Source organism: Eptesicus fuscus, chromosome 13, assembly GCF_027574615.1.
Source record: "Eptesicus fuscus isolate TK198812 chromosome 13, DD_ASM_mEF_20220401, whole genome shotgun sequence".
Taxonomy (NCBI): Eukaryota; Metazoa; Chordata; class Mammalia; order Chiroptera; family Vespertilionidae; genus Eptesicus; species Eptesicus fuscus.
The window spans coordinates 59,566,786-59,589,304 of record NC_072485.1 but is presented as its reverse complement, the minus strand read 5'-3'; the positions used below and the strand labels follow the sequence as shown (position 1 = coordinate 59,589,304).

Below are 22,519 nucleotides of genomic sequence, written 5' to 3'. Positions count from 1 at the left end.
TTTTAGAGGAAGAAAGGTAGGGCAAGGGAGCTATTGACCGGAGGGCATTTGAGATCTTGCTCACATTTCAAATAGGATAACATGAGGTGGTCCTCAGGGGGTGAAAGGTGAGAAGTGACAGGTGGAGCAGGGCACTGCAGGCTGAGGAACAGGCTGTAATGACTGGGAATGTCTGTGACAGTGACACTGAGTGTGTGTTGGGGCCATCTCTGGGATCATTCATCCCTAAGAAGTTTTGATTCTGGATGGGGGGAGAAACACAGAGATCAGTGGGCTTTTCTTAGCCTAGAAGGAGAGGCAGGTGGCAGGAGTGGGTTGCCCTGCTTCCCTACAAATGTAAACACATAGTGTAACTGCATATGGATGTCAGTCAGCAGCCAAACCAATGCCCAGCCTGTCCTGGTGGCTGTGTCCTGCCACACTCTGGCTGTGCTATGGTGCTATTGGCTGGGAAGGCCAAAGCCATGCCCCCAAGCTCATGTAGTACATGAAGGGGCAGGCAGGAAGCCAGAAGATGAAAGTTGGAGCTGAGGAGGCCCAGAAGCGCTGCCTCCGCCATAGAGATAGAGGGGGAGCAGCTGTTGATGTGACCAGCTTTAGAGTCCAAGGGACTGTACTTCCTGCACGTCACCAGTGAGTCCCCATGAGCCCACAGTGTGCCAGCCAGGCTGGGCGGGGCCTGGGGAGGCCTTTCCCTCCTGGAGCCATTCTTCCCAGGGTGGTGATGTTGGCCAATTTTTTTTCAATTTATTTTTTTTATTGGAAAGCAAGTTCTGGGCTTGCAGTTCCTGGGATCCCTGGGCCATAGTGTGTGCCTCCAGGCCTCACTGCACCCCTCCCCCTCCTCCTATGTTAAGCATCTGGCCCCTGGTGGTCAGTGCGCATCATAGCGACTGGTAGACTGGTCAACTGGTCATTCTGGTCATTCCACCGTAATGGTCACTGGGCTTTTATTATATATAGACTAGAGGCCCAGTGCATGATTGAATCATGCACGTGTAGGGGGGGAGCTGGGTGCCTGTCAGCTGGTGTACCAGGCCTTTCAGAAGCCTCTGGCGGGGCGGAGGCTTCTGAAAGGCCTGGTGCCTGAGTGGACAGGCACCCAGCTCCCACGCTTTTGCTTCTGATTGCTGGTGCCTGAGCGGACAGGCACCCAGCTCCCCCGCTTTTGATGGTCCGCGATGGGACGTGAGCTTGCTGCCCCAGAGGCCCCTTCTGTGCCACAGCACAGCCATGGCACAGATGCTGAGCTCGAGCCGCCGCTGGCGACGCGAGCTCAGCGTCCTGCCGGCCCAATCGGCCACTCCGGCCACCCCGAGTCCCGCCCCCCCCCACACCTCCTGGCCAATCGCGGGCATAGCGAAGGTACAGTCAATTTGCATATTTGTCTATTATTAGGTAGGATTAGCATCAATTACCCTGAGAGTACACTAAACATTCCTGGGAACTGAAGATATTTGTATGGTCTCATCTTTCAAGTTTAGCATGAAAGAATAGGCCTCAGCCTTCCAGAATTCTCCTAGATCCTATAAACATCTACATATTTATCTAGGAATTGATCCCCCATACATTTAAATGTTTCCTGATATTGATTAGACAAACATTTGTTTATATGACTGCTTCCCACACCTCATCTATATAAATACTTGAACTCCTATGTTGCCTGTTGTGATTGCATCTGAGCCCTTCATTTCTCATAACCCCAAATGTTCTGGGCTATGGTTTCTGAACATGAGTAAAAGCATGTTCCACATTTAAATGAAAAAAAAAAAGAGAAAGACATAGAGAGAGTTTCAAGACATGCAGTTTCCAGTCCCTATTCTTCAATCATTACATGGTGAGGTTTAGCAAGTCACTTCACTTCTCTGAGTTTATAAAGTGAAGGGTTTGGGCATTAGTGATTATGTTCTGTTACTATAGTGAATGATAAATTACAAGCAATTGGTGTGTGTCTGAATTCATTTCTCAGATTTGTAAAGAAAGTAACAATACTCTTTCCTAAGCCCGGGGACAGTCTTAAAATTAAGTGACTCAGAAATATCCCAATTTGTACATATTGTGGGCTTTTGGGTAATGAATTATTTTAAAGTAAATGAAAATGATCTCTGGGGTGAGCTAAATTTCACAGGACTTGGTAAACAGTACACAACTCTCAATTTTCATTAAGTTTGGACCTAGAACAACCTGGAGTTGGAAGAACCACAGGTGGACCCAAACATCAGGCAATGCTTCAATATGTGCCCCATGGGGCTGCCTCTGGGAGCCCATGAGGATTAAAAAGGGGGTGGGGGTTAGAATTGAGGTAGGGCTGCTTGCTTCTTTTATTTATTTCAGTTCTGCTTAAGATTTGACTTTAAGAAAGAGAACTGTGGTTAAAAAGTTTGAAAACCATGCTTTAGTGATTGGTTTACCCCTGTGATATTTTCTTCAATAATGTCTTTGCCCAACTGTTGGACAAACACCAATAAGATTTCCCTTGTCATGGTACCCTTGGCACTTCATATGCATAATCCAGGTTGACAACTGGGCAAGGCCTTAGTAAAAATGTGCTGTTCAAAGTACATGGCTTATTCAGAAGTCTAGGACAATGAGTTCAATAGAATCATTCTTCATATTGTAATTACTACACCATCGTGATGGTGCTTGTAAAGTACTTACAGCATGTCAGATCCTGTACCTAATTTTCTCAGGCATTTTTAAACACTATTCCCCAAACCCTATGTTTAAAAGCAATGAGCTAAGGATAGGAAGGGATATGAAGAAAAGACTAGGCTTCCCAGTCCTCATCCCCTATTCTGTCTTCATTTAGAAGAGATTCATTTAAATGTGTTATAAAAATCTCTTCACAAAAGGGATGTCACTTCTTGACAGTTAATGAGCATTGGGTCATCTCAATTAATCTTCATAAATCCCTTATTTTACAAATAAAAATAATAACATCTCAGTAAGGTCAAGTAAGTTATAACTTTAGCAAGGGGCAGAGAAGGAACTTGAACAAGGTCTCAGTAATTTCATACTCCATGCTCTAGGACTGCTTGGAAGTTAATACAATACTTTATGCTTGATTTCAGGGGTTAATATCACCTCTCCAGCCCCAGGGTCTCTGCTGAGAAATGTCCTGATGCCATTTGTGGACCAGCAGGGAGAAAGAATCATGGCATAATTTGATGACTAATTCTAATCTATTTTTATATCATCTATCAGCTAATCAGTTCTTCCCTTATCTTCAGGAAATTCCTCAGAATAATCTTATTTCTAATCTTGATTTCCCCAAAGCTTACATACAAAATTGTTTAAGATACACTGTTTCACTGTATTCTGTAGGATAATCTATTTAGTAGATATAAGAGTGGGGATTCAGGATCCTTCCATGTCAGCAATTCAGACAGTTAAAACTTACCTAAAGGGACAAAGAAAATGGTATTGATCTGATGTTATCACAATCAATCTTGTTCTAATGATGTGTGTGTGTGTGTGTGTGTGTGTGTAGCAAAGAGTACAAACATCATCCTTCCATGAATTTATCTTTGTTTTACTCATTTTTTGAGGGAGGGATTGTGGAAATTGAGTCTCTATTCCACAATAACCATCTTGGTCTTTTGATAACCAAAATAAATCAGAAAGTTATTTTTATCCTCAAGAACCTGTACTATCAATAATGTTTTAAGAATAACAAGTGTTTTAATGTGTTGATCAGAGTACCAGTTACTCTATATCTATTCGTATTTCTTTAGTCCTTACAATTGTTCTTGAGGTAGCCATAGCTGTTGATCCCCTTGTAGAAATCTAGAAACTGAGGCTCAGAAAACTTTACTAACATACACACAGTCACACATTCAGTGAAAAGCACAGCAAGAACTGAACCCCCATCTAACTGACAAGCCCAAACTCTTAAGAACTATTCCCACTACCTCCATCTTCTTTGTAACTATATATAAGGCAATTTTAAAAATAAAGTGCTCACGGATATCCCAATTCCATGAAGTTGTTCCATATTTGCTTCAAAAACATGATAACACCCATCTGGAGGCAGAGGTCTATCAAGCAGCCACTAGGATGACACTGAAACAGAACAAGAACAACAATGATCTTGCTTTTCCCAGATGTCTCGAGCATCCTCACCTTCAAATTGTAAAGCAAATTCTTAGGCCAGGTCACACTATCTCAAGATGAGGACACTTGATAGGGGAGTTTTTAGGATTTATATTGGAATTTTAATCAAAATTATAACAGCAATAACATCAAATATAACTTTTAATGAGCACATACTATCTGCCAAACTCTGTGTTAGGCATGATCACCTTCAATAAATGTTCTGGAATGCTACCTATCTATTCACAGTCAGGAGATGGACAAATATTTCATTCTATGGAAAATGCTTATAGCATATTCTTTTTAAATAACCTTTTTATGTTAGAAAACTTTAAATTTGTAGAACATTTGTAAAGATGATACAGAGAGTTCCCTCCATGGTCCCTAATACTATCAAGGTATATTTGTCAAAGCTAAGACACCAACATTAGTACATTGCTATTAACTAAACTCTAGACTTGATTTAGATTTAAATTTTTCCATTTATATCCTATTGACTCAGTATACACAATGAATTTATTTGTCATGTCTACCCAGTCTACTCTGATCTAGACAGCTTATGAGTTTTTATTCCTTGATACTTTTAAGGACTGCTGGACTAGTATCTGTGGGAAAATCCCCCAATCTGGGTTTTTCTAATGTTTTCATATTTTGAGACTGTGGTTATGTGTTTTGGGGATGAAGGTAGATCACAGAAGTAAAGTGCCATTTTCATCACATCCCATTAGCAGCTACATGACTTCCACATGATGTCACAAGTGGTATTTTATTAACTTTAATCACTTGGTTGATATAACAGTGTTTTTCAGGTGTTTCTACTGTAAAGTTACTCATTTTTTCTTTTCCCTAATCTTTTCTTTAGAAGTAAGTCATGAAGTCTAGTCCATTCTCAAGATGAGGGAATATCTAAATATATCAGAACACATTTTTAAGTGATAAAAGCATGCCCCCAAATAGTTTGTCAGTATGATATTGATTTTGCCTTGTGATCCTCTGCATTTTTAGATGTTCAACAAAAGTTAGCATTAGACGAAATTGGGCACATTCAGGGTAGTAGTGCCTACAAAACAGAAACAGATTCATGGAAATAGACTCAAGGATACTGACTGGGTGAAAAAAAAAAGTGAATGGATTAAGCAAAAACAAAAAAACAAAACAAAAAAAACACACCCTTAGACACAGACAACAGTACAGTAATTACCAGAAAGAAAGGAGGGTAAGTGTAGGTAGAAAAGGGTAAAAGGGGAATAAATGGTGATGGAAGGAGATTTGACTTAGGGTGGTGAACACACAATTCAATATACAGATGATATAGAATTGCACACTTTGAAACCTATATAAATGTCACCCCAATAAATTCAATAAAAATTAAAAGAAAAATTCTACCTATTAAAAAAAAGTTAGCATTAGAAACCCACACAAACAAAAATGTGATTACAATGAACAGTGCAATCAATGTGTTATGCTTGAAAACTATGCACTATAGAAGACATTTGGGTAGAAAAACACGAGTCTGTTTCTTTGGAAATGGGTTCATGTCCTGCTCATAAAGATGATAGACTCTCCAGCTTTGATCCAGTTTCTATTTCTATCAAATACGTACCAGTGGGACTTCAAAGAGAACAAATAATTAGGACAGGAAGAGCCTGATTTTCCAGTTTCAGCACAGTAATTTAAAACTCCCTAATCTGAGCCAGAGATAGGGTTTGCCAGTGGTAATTTTTATTGTGTGAAAAAGTCTCAACTTTCCCATCCAAGCATGCCCCTTCTTTCTAGGATGAATTTAGGACCCCCTGAACTCTGCCACATGTATACGATAAGTGGGTAGGTAGAATGTCTGAGGCAGAATAATTCCTAAACTACAGAAGCAGATCACAGATCACAGCTGCAGGCTGAAACTTCATTTTTTCGGTCTCAGAGAGGCAAATTAACTTGTCCAAGGTCATGCAGTGGTGACTGATAGTGTGGGAATAAAAGCCTTAGTCTCATTGCACCCTAATCCACTGCTTTTTTATATAATGCTAAAGGTGAGTTCTGTTTACCAACTGTGTTTGTTGCCTTGAGGGGCTGGTTTAGAAAAGCCTATACTAAGAGTAAATGAGCAGGCAGGAGACCCAGGCTTTGATTCCCATTGTACCACTCAAAATTCTGTGACCATGGACAACCCAAAGAAGCTGGGTTGCCCTAACCGGTCTGGATCAGTGGATAGAGTGTCGGCCTGTGGACTGAAGGGTCCCAGGTTTGATTCTGGTCAAGGACATGTACCTTGGTTGCTGGCACATCTCCAGTAGGAGGTGTGCAGGAGGTATCCGATCAATGATTCTCTCTCATTGATATTTCTAACTCTCTATCCCTCTCCCTTCCTCTCTGTAAAAATCAATAAAATATATTTAAATAAAAAGAAAGCTGGGTGCCTTCATCAATTTATAAGAATGTTTCTATAATTAGAGGCAAATTATATAACTTCTCTAAGCTTTCTCTAGCAGAACTTTTGTGAGAAATAAATGAATTAATGTATGTAGAACACTTGGAAATGATTGCTGGAATGTGCTGACATATAGTAAGTCCTAAATAAAAGTTAGCCATTATTAATATTTTATGTAGATTTACATAAAATCTTATGTGAGGTATTATATAGCTCTTCATAAATATCCTAAATTGTAGTATAGTATTTTTTTCTCTGTCTTTATAATGGCTCCCATTATTTGTGCCAGGGGCTTTACATGCATGATCAAATTTGATCCACTTATCACCAATACTACTAAAAATAGCCATTAATGTCAAAATTTAAAAAAGAATAAACCTGAGACAGAAATAGTTAAGATCATGCATCTGGGTGGGACAGAATTAGTATGTAGACTGTCAGACTTGAAAGACAAAATATTTATTACATATCATGGTTATGCTCTTTTCTTTGAGACTATTAACATAAAAGGAAAGGAACTTCATTTGTATACCCCATATTACCCAGCAGAGGCCTAGATTAGCGTAGTGTCAATAAATGCTTGTATAGTTGAATTCAGAGGGTCAGTTCTTATCTTCCATTATATATACTTTTTATATCTATACTTCTAGGATTTTTAAGATTTATCACAAATCCAAATTTTTCATTGCACATATATTTTTCCAAAATAAATGATCATTTGTTAAAAAATATGGCCTCTATCTATGTCATATATATATATATTTGTGTGTGTGTGTGTGTGTGTGTGTGTGTGTGTGTGTGTGTGTGTAAAATGTCTTGGATGGCTATAAAACATTTTTTCTGACACTAGTATTATAATTATTTCCTTGGGACTTTCAAAGAAGAATAATGGTTTTTAATAATTTTACAAGGATATCTAATTAAACAAAATTATTGGTGGCACCAAACATACAGATCGACCAGCCTATAGCCACTCAGTTCCCCACATTACCCTTGCTAACTTCAGTTGGACACCCCTGGAAAAAAGTAAGCATTAGTTCCCAAATTGGATAGATGGATAGCCTTTTAGCAGATTTAGTCACACTTCTGAGCTATGAAAGAAAACTGCAGGTTAGATTTGGGGGCTTCCCTGAAACCTTAGTCTGTTATTGAATAGAATAATACCTGGGTAGCTATGGAGACAAAGCATTGATAAATATCAACTACAATTTATAGAGTATCTACCACAGGGGTTGTGCTAATTCTGTTACATAAATTATTTCTTATCTATACTAGTAAACAGCTTTGCAAACTAAGTATTACTATTACCAATTTACAGATAAGAAGAAAGATATTCAGAGAGGTTAAATGAAGGGCAAAGAATTAATAAGTAACAAGGTTAGCATGTGAGCCCAGTTTTCTATAATATAAAGCATATGTTCCTAGAAAGTTTTAGATTTTCTCAATGTAATCCCTTCTACCTTCTCTCTCCTGTCCCTCCCACAGTCATTGGCCCACATCCATGCATATCCCCACACCCACCCTTACAGGGTTACTTACTTCCTCCAGTCTCCACCGGTTAAAAAGTTTATTGTAATTTCCTGGGTGGCCTACAAATCTGTAAAAAAACATTTTAATTCGTTAGCATTTATGTGGGTTGACTGAAGAACATCTAATGCATCACAAGTGCATGTGTGGGTAGACATAAAGGTTCAGTGGTGCAACTTGTTCCTAAGTGGTGACTTAGGCCAAACTTACACATCAAAGTACCTGACATGAAAAGGAAAAAGTAATGTGTGAATTCAATACCAATGGGTTGAGAAAGTACAGAGAAACTAACTGAATGGATTTTCCCACTTTCACCTGTAGAATTTTAATGTCTGGTTGACTGAGTTAAAGAATATTAACATAATGTGCTAAATAATATAATTTAAAATGTTTCTAGCTTCAGTATGTTTCCATGGCACTGGCTGGAGTGTTAATCCTATGGCAAACCAGAACCAGTAATTTAATATGATTTATTTCCATTTTTTTTTTTTTTGCAGCAAAAACAGAAAAATAAAAGTTAACATGATTGGTAGAAGAGGTTTCCACACTAAGGAGCTGTAACCTAGGGTTATTCAAAATTTATTTTCTTATTTAACAAAACCATTACTGATGACAAGACAGTCATAATTCAACCCATGTAGGTATAGAGGTTTTATTCTTTTATGCCAACTTTAATTGGTAGGGGCACCTGGAAGTACTATCCTGAAACATTTTGATTCAAACATGTGAAGACTGATTAGCCCAGTTTTCCATGGCTGGGGATCAGAAAGTGCTGCCTTTGTTAATAAATTGGAAGTAGAACTGTTGAGAGTCTTTCACTCTATAAAGATGATGTATATAAAGCTGACTTACCTCCCCAAAAAGAAAGCGATATAGAAAATAGAACTGTTTAAGTTAACAAACTGGAAGAGGAACATCTTCAGGGCAAAACTGTTTTCCCATTCAGATTCTGTTCGAGGATATTCTAAAAGGAACATAGAGTTTGTTTACACAGATGAGGTGAATGACAAGAAATGTGGACACAGAATCAGAAGCCCCATGCTTAAATTCTGGTTCAGTCATTTGCTAGTTCTATGAGGCACTGAGTAAAATGCCTGTCAAATGTGAATGACAATATTTGCTGTACAGAGCTGATGAAAAGAACCAATGAGATCATCTGCAGACTTTCACCACAGCTCCAAAAATATGATGCCTGATATTAATATCTACAGGTTTTCAGGATTCTCTCTGTTACTTTCATTTAGAAATAACCGTAAATATTAAGTCAGTCTTTCACCCTGTCTAGCTAAATTGTCCATAAAGTTTTTTGAAGGATGAATATTTCCTGCACAGACTTAGTGAATTGTTAAAGAGAGAAAAGAGGGTTGCATCCATCAGAAGAGCTGAGTTCTTATCTCAGCTTTATACCCAACTGCTGGTCATCTCATGCAGGTCTCTTCATATTTTCTGCAATAAGTTTTATCATCTATGAAATAAGGAATTTACATGAGATGATTTTAATAACCCTATCAACTCTCACATGGTATGTCTCTAGGATTCTTAAAACAAAACAAAAGATAATGAAAGAGACTGGATGAAGATGGCAGCATGAACAGCCTCTGCTCCTTCCCGGTATCCAAATAAATGACACAACACACACACACACACACACACACACACACACACACACACACATACACACATATATTACTGTAATATAATTGAAGAATTCAAGAAAGGTAGAAAATTAGATCGGATCTAATTTAAGAAAAAAACACACACACGCTAAAATAAAGGCAAGAGTCAATCAGAATAAAGAGGGAATAGGTCCCAGGGAACTTCAAGCCCAAAGGGAGTAGGTTGCAAAAACAGAAGGGTCTGTGCAGCATCCACAGAGTGACTGGTTGGTGGGCACTGTGACAGCACTCAGGAGAGCCGACATTCCTCACATGAGTATGCACTATGGTATTCCTGGTTCTTAGCACAAATAACTGTTCTGTCTCATACTATTAATTAAGGTACCCCAAACCACTTCTGTAGATTTGCTGCCATCCTGGGTATAAGTTCATTAAAAGAAAATGAATATAGGTAATCAGAGCTGTAAGAATGCTTTGAGACAATCCAGTGCAATTGCTTCATTACCCAGCTGAAGATACTTTAGCTCAGATAATGAAATGTTATTCCCATTTATTGAGCACTTGTCATGTATCAGGCAGCCAATCTACAACAATGATGAAATAGGATCTATTCTCATTCTCATTTTCCCAATGAGGAAATTGAGACTCAAAAAGAGGAGGCGGAACAGAGGGAAGAGAAGGAAGGGGTGTAGGAGGAGAAAGAATGGGGAAAGGAGAAAACTTGCTCATAGTCACATAATGTCCTAGTGATATAATCATTTAGCTCTAGAGCATGAACTAGGGCCCAGTTGTCTCCTCTATACAATTTTCTTCTATTATCACTTGTCCTTGTAACTACATTACAGGAGAAGTAATATATTACAGTGGAGTTATATAGTTACCTCACCATAGTTAACTGGAGTGTGTCACATCTGCATTTACATTCTACTTATTTAATTATCTTGTTTCATAATCCATAAAATAAGGATCCTACTGTCATAGATATATGGTTACAATAAACACAATGATGATTGAGAAGTGTTTAATACAATGCGTGGGATCTGGTGAGTTCTCAAACAATAAAAGATAGCTACTCAAATAGCTCTGTAATAAAAATTCTGCCCTCCCCCCGCCCCCAAACTGAAGGATCAAACATCAAGCTAAAATACAGGGGAAAAAATAACTTTCTGACATACCAGGTCTCAAGAAATTTAGTCTCCAGGGAGCAAGACAAGGAATAAAACCAAGAGAGATGGTGACATAGGATCCTGAAAGTAGTATCTAACTGAAAAATAAAGGTAAAGAAATTCCCAGAGTGCTGGTGAAAGCAAGAGTAGATTTTGCTGACCACAAGCCTAGAGGGTAATCCATTGAGACTGGAGTAGACAGTGGGTTCAGGAAGGATAACTCTAAGAAGAAAATAAAATGAGTAGAATTCTTGACATTTTTTAGTATATTTCGAGAGAATTTATAGAGTTGAGGCAGAAAGTTTGGAATAACTTAAGAAAAATATGTCAAAAATTAAGCAAAATATGCTTTTACCGTACCTTACTTAGATAGGAAAGCAGAAATATAGACACAATGATGTGAACATCCATAACTAATCTGGCTAAAAATGCTGATGTGTACTTCCTTTGGAAGGAGGAGAAATAACAGTTGGGTATACAGGTGATGGATAGGGAAGTATGCGAAGACAAGACACTGCAGGAAACATTATGACATAAATTGTCTTTGTAATTGGAAGGCAATAGCTTCCTAAAGCAGAAAAATCCAAGAATTGCAGTAGAGGCCATGTTATTTAGAAATAGGGTAGGGCATACAAAAGAAACTGATAAAATTGGTAAAATGTAATCTGTTGGGCACATAAAAAATAAGAATGGGTAATGTGGCAAAGGACAGGTTTTCACTATAAATCTTTTAATAGTATTTTGCCTTTAAATTGTATACATGAACAATAAAAAAGCAAATGTATAAATAGTGTACATGCTGTAAAATATTTTGAAAAAAATAATATTGGGGTGGAAAAACAAAGAACTGAAACGGTAGAGGAGCAAAACATTTTAATTTAGGAAGAACCAAATTTGCTAATTCTCTATACTTACTCAATATAGTCCAATATCCTATGGCACTTATTTCACTTTTATTGACAATTATATAACTGAAGTTGATATTAAAAATACTAAACTACATAAACCAGATATAAGCTGATAGGCCCTAATAAAGTATTCTTCTAGAAAGGAGTGAAGAAAAACAGACTTACCTAAATTAGTGAGAAGATAAGCAATTTTTTCATAAGCCTGTAATAAGAGAACAATAGTTACTATTATTGTTTTCTTTAGAAAAGACTGTATTTACATAATCAAAGAGTATTCTACAAAGTATCTATATTTTTATTAACTAAAAGCATGTTTTTAGGCTATTGCTTTACATATATACAATGCATGTGACATAAAAGTGTTGTAAATATATGTATATATACAGTCACATTTGATTTCTGAAATAATAAAGTTATTTTTGGTAGCTATTGTTATTTCCATTTTATAAATAAAGGAAATGAGACTGGTTACCAAATTATATGTACTTTTTTTTACTACACTAGGAAGCTAAGTGGAAGCTTTAATATTGATAAAACATTTTCCAAACTATGACAAAGACAGTGTGCAAATTTACATTTCTAAAGAATAAAGTTGGTTTGGTAGTTATTTGAAACAAGATTCATAAATCAAATCTGTTTAATCTATAAGCAAACCAGGCACATGCACAACAGATTTTTATAACATTTTTTATCTTCTGCCATCTTCTCCCTGCCCCGACATGTTCTGTCCATGACTCATGCAAACTCAAGAAAAGAAAACATCCTATAAAATAAAAGCTTAATATGCTAAGTGTTCGGTCATCCGGTCAGCCATTCAACCAATCAAAGCATAATATGCTAATGATATACTAAGGCTGCTCAACTGCTTGCTATGATGTAGACTGACCACCAGGGGACAGATACTCTGACCGGTAGTTAGCTTGCTGCTGGGGTTTGGCCGATCGGGATTGAGCGAGATGGGCTGGACATGCCCTGGAGCCCTCCCATGGTCCCTCCTTGGCTGGCCAACCTCCCACGTCCCTCCCTGGCCCCGATCGTGCACCAGTGGGGTCCTTCAGCCTGGCCTGTGCCTTCTCGCAATCCGGGCAGAGGGACCGCCCCCCCGCCCCTGCCAAGTGCACAAATTTCGTGCACTGGGCATCTAGTGTTTAAAATAGTCCAAGTAAATATAGTTGGGAAAATACATTTTCTACAGATAGTAGGGTATTATGTGTTTGTGGATATATGTGTTTCTATGTAAATATTACTATGTAACCCTGTAATTCTACAAATCATTTTTTAAATTTCAATAACCCTGCTTGTTGTCATGCAAAATTAAAAGGTAGGTATCTGGACACTTTAAAAGTTGTTCACTTCCCCCTGCCTGTTCTTTCAATAGAACTATTGTGATTATTCATCTTAGTCATGATTCAAACCTACATTGTCTTAAGATCTAAAGTGTTATGTTGAGATTGAAAGATTATATTGAGTACAATAATCTCATTCTATCTCTTGTGTAGGTGCTTTGTTTTTTTATTATCTGAAGTATACACACAAGTAAATTTTAGGACAAGATTAGCTTGAATTCATGAGCACTTGATTGCAAAATATTATTTTCCCACCCTATTTGCCAAGTCAAATGATTATAGAAGAATCTCCAAAAAATGTAAGATTTGTCAATCAATAAATACTGCCTAAGTGGTATTGTGCCTCTAGCACTGATTTGAGTGCCCTTCCTGGGTTTGGGAGAAAATTTTATTTAAATATCTGCCATACAGAGTATTTGCCTGGTGCCAAACAGTGCTTTATGTATACTATAATTTGCTACTCCTAATAACAAGTTCATCAAATAGGTCTAATGATCCAATTTTACGGAAGAGGAAACCAAGGTTTCGAATATCAGGTTCCTTGCCTGAGATAACACTACTAAGTAAGTAACAAAGTCAGGATTTGCAAAATGGCTCTCTTGTCCCATCCGTGCTATCTATGCCTTGTCACATAAACGATTTCAGATTTTTGTTTTAATTCTTAGCACATAGAACCTGTCTATAGGCCTGGGATGGTGATGTCTGAAGCTGGTGCCCCAAGGGAGCACAAAAATGTTTGGAAGAATGTTATAAATCACAAAAGATGCACATCCACTTCTGGAAATATTACTCTTGTGAAGCTCTCTGGGGCACTTTGGAACCTGCATCATCCAAGGCCCAGATGCTAGCTGGCTGGCACCAGCATGAGGATGACTCACAAAATCTGGCCATGCAGAGTGACTGGCAAACTCTGAAACCACCACAAAGTGCAGGAAGAGCCATAATGTGAACACATCCAACTGTATGGTGCATGGCAACAATCATTTTGACAGGAGAGAGAGAGAGAGAGAGAGAGAGAGAGAGAGAGAGAGAGAGAGAGAGAGAGAGATATGAAATGAATATGTATTTGGGGAAAGAGAAAATAAGGAGAGTCAGTATTAACTGGCTGGCCACAACATTTATATATGGAGAGAATACTCTTTCATGGGACTTGAATGCCAGTGGCCAGAGAAAAATGACACACACACATGGTGTGCAATTGGTCAGGAGATGAACATTATGATAGAAAGATAATGGTTTTCTGGATAGAGAGTGGTGATGGGAACAGAGTATTATCTTAGAGGTTGGTCAGGGAAGCCTCTCCAAGAGGGTGGCATTTGAGCAAAGAGCTGCATGAAATGAGGGAGCCAAGCAAAGATCAGTACCAAGTTCCTTGGAGACCCAGGAACAGCAGGTGCAGATACCCTGAAACAGAAATGCACTTGGTGTGTTTAGTGAAGGGCATGGAAGTTAGAGGACAGCAGTGGAGGCAGTAAAGAAGCAAAGTAGGAAGTGATGAGTCAGAGGATCCTCAGAGGGAAACCGTATTTCAGGGCCTGGGAGGCCATGGTAAGGATTTTCATTTTGAGCTTCCCACTAATGCTTTGTTTTGAGGTGTTATGCACAAATCAGTTGGGAAAAATAAGAAGGGCAAAGGCAGGAAAAGGACAAGGTTGTCATGAAGGGGCATATTAAGGAGTTCTACACTTGTTTTATTCTTTTCTTTCTTTTTTCCTCTTTCCTCCTTTCCTTTCCTTTCCTTTCCTTTCCTTTCCTTTCCTTTCCTTTCCTTTCCTTTCCTTTCCTTTCCTTTCCTTTCCTTTCCTTTTCTTTCTTTCTTTCTCCTTTCCTTTCCTTTCTTTCTTTCTTTCTTTCTTTCTTTCTTTCTTTCTTTCTTTCTTTCTTTCTTTCTTTCTTTTTTTCACTGTTCAATGCCTGTTTACTATTTATTTTATTTTCAAATCTTTATTATTGAAAGTATTACATATGCTCCCCCCCTTTTTCCCCACTGACCCCTTCTAGCCTACCCTCACCCCTCATCCCAGGCCTTCACCACACTATCGTCTGTGTCCATGGTTTATGCATAGATGCATACAAGTTCTTTCGTTGATCTCTTCCCACCCACCCACTACACTTGTTTTAATATTCTTTGTTTCTGAGTTGGAGTTTCACCATCTAACCTTCACTGTAAAAATAAGCTCCAAATAAGCTTTCACAGAATCAAAAGGAGATTGCTTCTCCTGAGTAATGCACCTTTTTGAATTTCTAGAAACTATGGACATAGACATGAACAAATTAAACAAATACACTTTTTAAAGAGCCAGCCATTTCATTAAAGGAGTCAGTTGGCATCACCTTCTTTCTAGATTAAGATGTGTGGCCCAACTCTTTGATCCACCCTATTCCCTAATAACCTGCATTGTAATTGGTCACCAGTGGTAACCAGGTGTTAAGGAAAATTAGGTACATTTTGAGATCTTCAGTGATTAGGCCCATGAAAGAAACAGGAATGTATGCTCTGGATTCTAGAGATGGAAAGAGATCAATAATGTGGGAGAGTCCATAACTAGCACAGACTACTTACATTAGCCAAATATATTTAGGGCTTTTTGTTGTTGCTGTTACAGTGCACACATGCATTCTAAAGGAGCTTATTCTTTAATTGACCATGTTGAAATGGCTTGGTTGGCTCAATCCCAGATATTTTAAACTACAAGAGTACTTATACTGTGACTACACATTAATCATGAGACCAGACAGCTGTAACCTATTCTTAAGTTAATTAGGTATAATTGACAAGCAACAAGAATATACATTTTGGAATAATTACACATTTTAATTTTTCATTAAAATCTTCTTGGAAATATTTCCTGATATGATGGTAACATTTATGTAACAGTAATCTTGCTACTTTTAAATAACACAGCATTTTCATGGGTGGCAAAATAAAGAAGAAAAAAGATGGGATTAATAAAGAGCAACTCATGGTTTCAAATTCTGCCTTTGTGGGATTTTAGCTATATGCCTAGTAAAGGGATGTTAAAAATAGTAAGAGTTTTGCCGAAACCGGTTTGGCTCAGTGGATAGAGCGTCGGCCTGCGGACTCAAGGGTCCCAGGTTCGATTCCGGTCAAGGGCATGTACCTTGGTTGCGGGCACATCTCCAGTAGGGGGTGTGCAAGAGGCAGCTGATTGATGTTTCTCTCTCATCGATGTTTCTAACTCTCTATCCCTCTCTCTTCCTCTCTGTAAAAAATCAATAAAATATATATTTAAAAAAAAAATAGTAAGAGTTTTGATTATTGTTAAATTATTCCCAATTATCTTTGGAAATGTGGTGTCTGACCTTGGCTATGTATCTAAATTACTTAGATCCCTTGAATCATTGATTTCCTAATGCTATTTTAGGGTCAGAATGAATCAGAATCACTTGTATTTTTTAAAATATAGATTGCCTAGCTCCACAAAGGAGATCCTGAATGGAACTTGGGATCTGTCATTTTGCAAGTGACTCAGCTGATTTCAAGCGTAGTAAGAGCAGAAAACATTCCTTTAGTTACTCTCCTGATCTTTAAGATGGACTTGTAATCAAATTTTGATTATTTTAGCCTCTATTTTTATCCCAAATATTTACTTAGGGATACCATCATGTATCTTTCTTAAATCTCAAGATAATGTATATTCTTTGGTTATTAGTTTGAATAAAAATAACGAGTGCTGCAAACTTGGAAGACACTGAAAACATAATTGCAATAAGAAATAATTTTGAACACATGAAATATTCAAGATGCTAGGATTTCTGGAGAATAAAATTTATTCAAAAATGTATTTTAAATATAAATTGCCTAGGCAGTAGGCAGGGATCTGGAGATACAAAAATGAGGAAGCTACTAAGAAGCTTACACCCTGACAGAGGCAGAGAGGCATGCCTGTAACAGAAGAGTATTCACAAGAGGGATTGTTTCCTTCCACCAGGAGAATCTGATAAGGAGGGAGAATAGGCATGTCCACCCACCTTGTGAGGAGAATGTACACAAAGAGAGATTATGCAGTTCTACATGTGAGATTGAAAGAAAACTTTATTGAGGAAGTGATCCTTAACTAGAATTTTCAAGGATGAAGAGGTATTCTTCAAGGAGTCCAAAGAAAACACACACACAAAACAGCAGATAGAGGAAACGCTGTGAACTAAGAGACAGGGCTGTAAAAGAGCAGTTTTGTAGCTGTAGTGCAGCCCATGAAAGGGAGGGAGAGACACTCCTTTGGACAAGAAGGTAAAGGAAGGATGGCTTTAAATAATGAAGGGACTCGTGTGCCATGAAAATGAATTTAGAATTTATATCAGAGGCAACGGCAATCTGTGAAACAGTTTCAAGTACAAAATAAAATGATCAAATGCAGTTTAGAAAGAGCCTTCCAACAGTAAAGTGCTAGGGAGAAAGAAAGAGTTGAAAATAGAGACAGGAAGGCTAATCAGTTACAAGGCTGCTGCATCAGGCCAAGCTAGAATGTCCCAAGCAGTAGTGAGGATGGTGAGCAGGGATGCTACAGAAGCAAAATTTACAACAGTCACTGATATGATGAAGGAGACAAAAGAAATGCATGAAGAATGACACAAGGTTTCTGCCTGTGACCATTAAACATTGAAAGTTCCTTATTTAAAAATAATTGTTTGGTTGATTTAATCTATTTTGCCAAGCCTACATGCCATAATTTCATGAGTTATAGCTGAAAAGCATATTAGATTAATAACATATTTTTACTGAGGCCAAGTCCCTCATTTGAGGAATATGGAAGCACAGGGATCACAAAGTCGAGCTATTAAAAAACAAAAAAACTGTATATTTAGTGTTGATTCAAAAATAACCAGTAGCATTTGGTTTTCTAGGTGAATCTTTTTGGTGGTATAATTTTTTAAAGAGTCTGGCATTTTGATATTAATTATTTTAATTTACACATATTTAAGCCCTGAAATTAATCCTGGGTACTCAGTGAGTCAGAAGGGCTGTTTAGTAATCTGTGAAGTATCTTAACATCCTGAGTAGGGAGGGGATGCATGAATTCAGAAGAGCATTATTGTTTTACACTGATGAAATCTGAGGAATATAACATTCTTTTCACATTTGTTGAGTTGGCATTGAGTTCACTTCTTTTATGCTAAATCCATTTTTAAATCTTATGAGTTAATTTAAGAGCAAAGAAGTATTTATGGTCTATTCCACTTTCAATCATCTTTTAAACTTTGTGCTGAAATGCTTAACAAATAAACATTTAGAAAGAAAGGAAGGAAGGAAGGAAGGAAGGAAGGAAGGAAGGAAGGAAGGAAGGAAGGAAGGAAGGAAGGAAGGAAGAAGAAAGAAAGAGAGAGAGAGAGAAAGAGAGAGAGAGAGAGAGAGAGAGAAAGAAAGAGAGAAAGAAAGAGAGAAAGAAAGAGAGAAAGAAAGAGAGAGAGAAAGAAAGAGAGAGAGAGAGAGAGAGAGAGAGAGAAAGAAAGAGAGAAAGAAAAAAGACACATGACAACAGCAGTATGGTGATTGCCAGAGGAAGGGGGATGGGAGGAGGTGGAAAAAGGTAAAGGGGGGTGGATAAATGGTGATGGAAGGAGACTTGACTTGGGGTGGTAAACATATAATACAATATAAAGGTGGTATAGTGTAGAAGTGTATATCTGAAACCTATATACTTTTGTTAACTAATGTCACCCCCATAAATTCAATTAAAAAAAGGAAAGTCAGTCCTGTATTCTCCCAGCAACTCTGGATGATTGTTACAGCACTAGGCAGTTACTCCTATCTTTAATTAAATAGAACTAGTGGAATTTTGAGGATCTGAAAAGATTGTTTTTACTACAAAAATAGTACTATCTTCACCTCCCTATTGAGGTCTTATTTCCATAAGTAGAGATACACTCCATTCAGTTCAGTCTTTGTTATTTGAGAAATGCATTAGTTTAGAAGAAAGAATATATTAAGCCTCATCATACATAGAAGCTTAGTGAGAACAACCTGCATGTGAACCTTCTGCCAGAGAAGACTACATGTATGAGGGTAAAGTGAGATTCTAGGGAAGGGGGTAACTGAGGCTAGGGATTGGAGGTGGAGCGGGGTCAGAGTTTAAGGGATTGATGATTAAGAAGCAAGTGGAATAATATAAAATAAGAGTCTGGAATACAATGGAAACCTCAGCCAAATTTCAACTTTTGCAATAGGAATGTCTTTGATATGGAAAATGTTTAAGGATAAAAGTCTCTATTTTTTCAAATTCAGATCTGATCATGACAAGTTCTTCAGTTTAACTGAAAAGAAGTTGGATGGGACCTAAGGCTTGAACCCTGGATCTGCAGGTTCTGTTCCCAAAGCTGTCATGCTTGCTTTCCCAAGCAAAAGTTAATTAACCACATTTGGCTTCTTTGTCTTGTCTGTGAAATATTTTCCTTCTTCCAAAATATTAGGCCAGTTCATTAATTCACTCAAGATGTTTTTGAAGATCAGTAGGTCTTTGGAACAAATTGTCAAACACAGGAACACAGGGTTCTCTTTTGAAGATGGGGAATAAATAGACATGAAACCATTAACATTGATTATCTTCAATGGGTACAATTAGTTTATCGTAGGAAGGGAGGTGAGTGGCATTTTGGATCAAGTCAAGTGACTTTCCTTAATATTTTTAATGTTTTTGTACTGTTAATAACAATATATCTGTAATCCAAAGTTAAGAAAAGATAAAAATCATAGACTTTAAAAAGGAAGAAGTAGAAGACTAAAAATTAGCATAATAGTTATGATTCCTATATGAACTAATTACAATTTCAAATTTCCTTATATTTAGATATTTATTTGATAAAGAGACATAATACAACTTTTTTGTGCTCTTTTCACAGATCATTCTGAGTGCTTAAAGCTTCATGAATCAGTAATAGATAACATTTAAAGAAATAAGAGTGAGAACTCATATATAAATGCAGAAGTGATCTGAAGAATTTAAAAAGACCAAAGGAAAAATTATCAGCATTTCTATCTCATGGACTTAAGGGACATAACTAACTTTAAAATAAGAAAAATGGGAAAATAAAGAAAACATTGGTATTTTGAAAGAAAGGAAATAAGAATATAGACTTAAAAATAAGAATAAATTTTTAAAATAAGGGCAACAAATAGAAAGTTAACATTTCTTGATCTATTTTTCTAATATATTCTATAAATATATTCCATAAATATAAGTTTCATAGACACTTCTTACAATTTCAAGATAAACAGCATGTGCTTCTGTGCCTCTTTACATCTGTAGGTTGAATTTATTCAAATGGTGATCCACTTTCTGCAAGTATCCTCTCTTATTCCCTTTGAGTCTCTGATCCATTATCACAACCCCTGCAGTCCCTCCTCTCCCCAATTTTAGATGCAATTGATGGCTTCTTTCTTATCTTACTTAGGGCTTTTTGTGCTTCAACTGTGAGGCAATCTTCATTGTGCCTTGGTTCCTATTTTTCCACTAGTCAATAAGATAATGGGTAGCAGCACTATGACCATTCATTTTTTATTTTTTATTTTTTATTTTTTATTTTTTCCCCATTTTTTAATTAAGGTATTATATATGTACATATCTTACCATTGCCCCCCCCCCCCCACACACACACACCACTCCCATACATGCCCTCACCCCCCAGAGTTTTGTGTCCATTGGTTATGCTTATATGCTTGCATACAAGTCCTTCGGTCAACCAACTTACTAAGGATAATTAATGGATTCAGGTTAAGATCAGGCTGGCTGACAGTTAGTGTTGCCTAGAAATAAACACATCAGCCACTTAGCTTCCTTTTCCTCAGATAATGGCGCTCTAACCACAATCAGATCTGTCTACTGGAAACCCCTCATAATATACTGATGTTGTTAGAAATGAGATCTTTCACCATCTACCATAAGAGTATTATCATAAGTATAAGAATCTAAAATGTCTATGTGATGAATGGTCCTCCTTCAATGAGGTAACTTTGAGCAATGCACAACTTATACTATCATATAAGCCTCCCAGTCCTACTACTGCATTTTTTTTTCAGTGTTTATTGTTCACTTTAATTATGAGCCAAAGGCATAAACTAAAATACTGTATGATTTGTTTTAAGAAACTGTAAACAACATTCTCATTTACAAATGAAAATGAACATGAAGAAAGCAGACTCCAGTGGAAGATATTAACCATAACCTTTGTGTTAAAACTTACTCATTGATTACAGTGACTAGTCACTTTTTTCTTAAGGCCTTCTCTGATTATTTGTTTTTAATATTTTATTGACTTTTACAGAGAGGAAAGGAGTGGGATAAAGAGTTAGAAACATCTATGAAAGAGAAATATTGATCAGCTGCCTCCTGCACACCCCCTACTGGGGATGTGCCCGCCACCAAGGTACATGCCCTTGACTGGAATTGAACCTGGGATCCTTCAGTCCGCAGGTCAATGCTCTATATACTGAGCCAAACCAGTTAGACCTTCTCTGATTATTTTTAAGTTAAATAGCAAATGGTCCTAAGCCTCTCCAGGCTAAGTAAACATGTAATATCAGTGTCAATCCATATTTGGCACTAAATGCTTATTACTGGTATATAATATCAACATCATTATTGTAGTACTGCTAACCTATTTACACAAATTTACACAATATACTAGCATGACACTTAATATATATATAATTTGGAGCAAGTCTTTAAGCTTCCCAATCTCAGTTTCCTCCCTTACCTAATGGAGAGAATATTGGCCTTATGGTAGTGTTGGATGAATTAAAGATATCCTAAATGTGCCAATCAGTATCTCCTGTCTTCAGACACAGAGAAAATAGAATGCCATCCATAAACCTTGCTAAAGTGGTAGGCCTAGGCCTAATGTTACCCTCTCAGCTATAGACACTGGTTCATACCTCAAACAGTGTATATAATCCTATACAATAAAAACCTAATATGCTAAGTGTCTGGTTGTCTGGTCAACCATTCAACCAATCAAATCATAATATGCTAATTATATGCTAAGGCCACTCAACTGCTCAATATGTCATGCACTGACCACCAGGAGGAAGATGGTCTGACCAGCAGGTGAGCTTGCTGCTGGGGTCCGACCGATTGGGACTGAGCAAGATGGGCTGAACATGTCCTGGAACCCTCTCGCCCTCCCTGGCTGGCCAACCTCCTGTGTTCCTGCCCGGCTCCAATCATGCACCAGTGGGGTCCCTCAGTCTGGCCTGCATCCTCTTGCAATTGGGACCCCTCAAGGGATGTTGGAGAGCCGATTTCAGCCTTATCCCACAGGCCAGGCCAAGGGACCCCACTGGTGCATGAATTTGTGCACGGGGTCTCTAGTGTTAAACAAATCAAGTGCTGTCTTTGAGAAAGCAGCACATTGAAATAACTGGATGATCCATGTTAAATAAATTATAGAAAGCTGATCATTATGGTCATGTAGTTAGAGCCAA

General features: G+C 37.6%; 1 protein-coding gene across 1 annotated transcript in view; it reads right to left on the bottom strand.

The window, feature by feature from the left end:
• Window positions 1–22,519, bottom strand: part of ANO3 (anoctamin 3) — a 279,163-nt gene that overhangs the window by 12,926 nt on the left and 243,718 nt on the right. The window contains exons 19-22 of the mRNA XM_054725150.1: window positions 11,900–11,936; window positions 8,897–9,008; window positions 8,057–8,114; window positions 3,965–4,062 (exon numbers count right to left, since the gene is read on the bottom strand). Of these exons, the coding sequence (XP_054581125.1) occupies window positions 3,965–4,062; window positions 8,057–8,114; window positions 8,897–9,008; window positions 11,900–11,936 (305 nt within the window). The remainder of the gene's footprint in view (window positions 1–3,964; window positions 4,063–8,056; window positions 8,115–8,896; window positions 9,009–11,899; window positions 11,937–22,519) is intronic.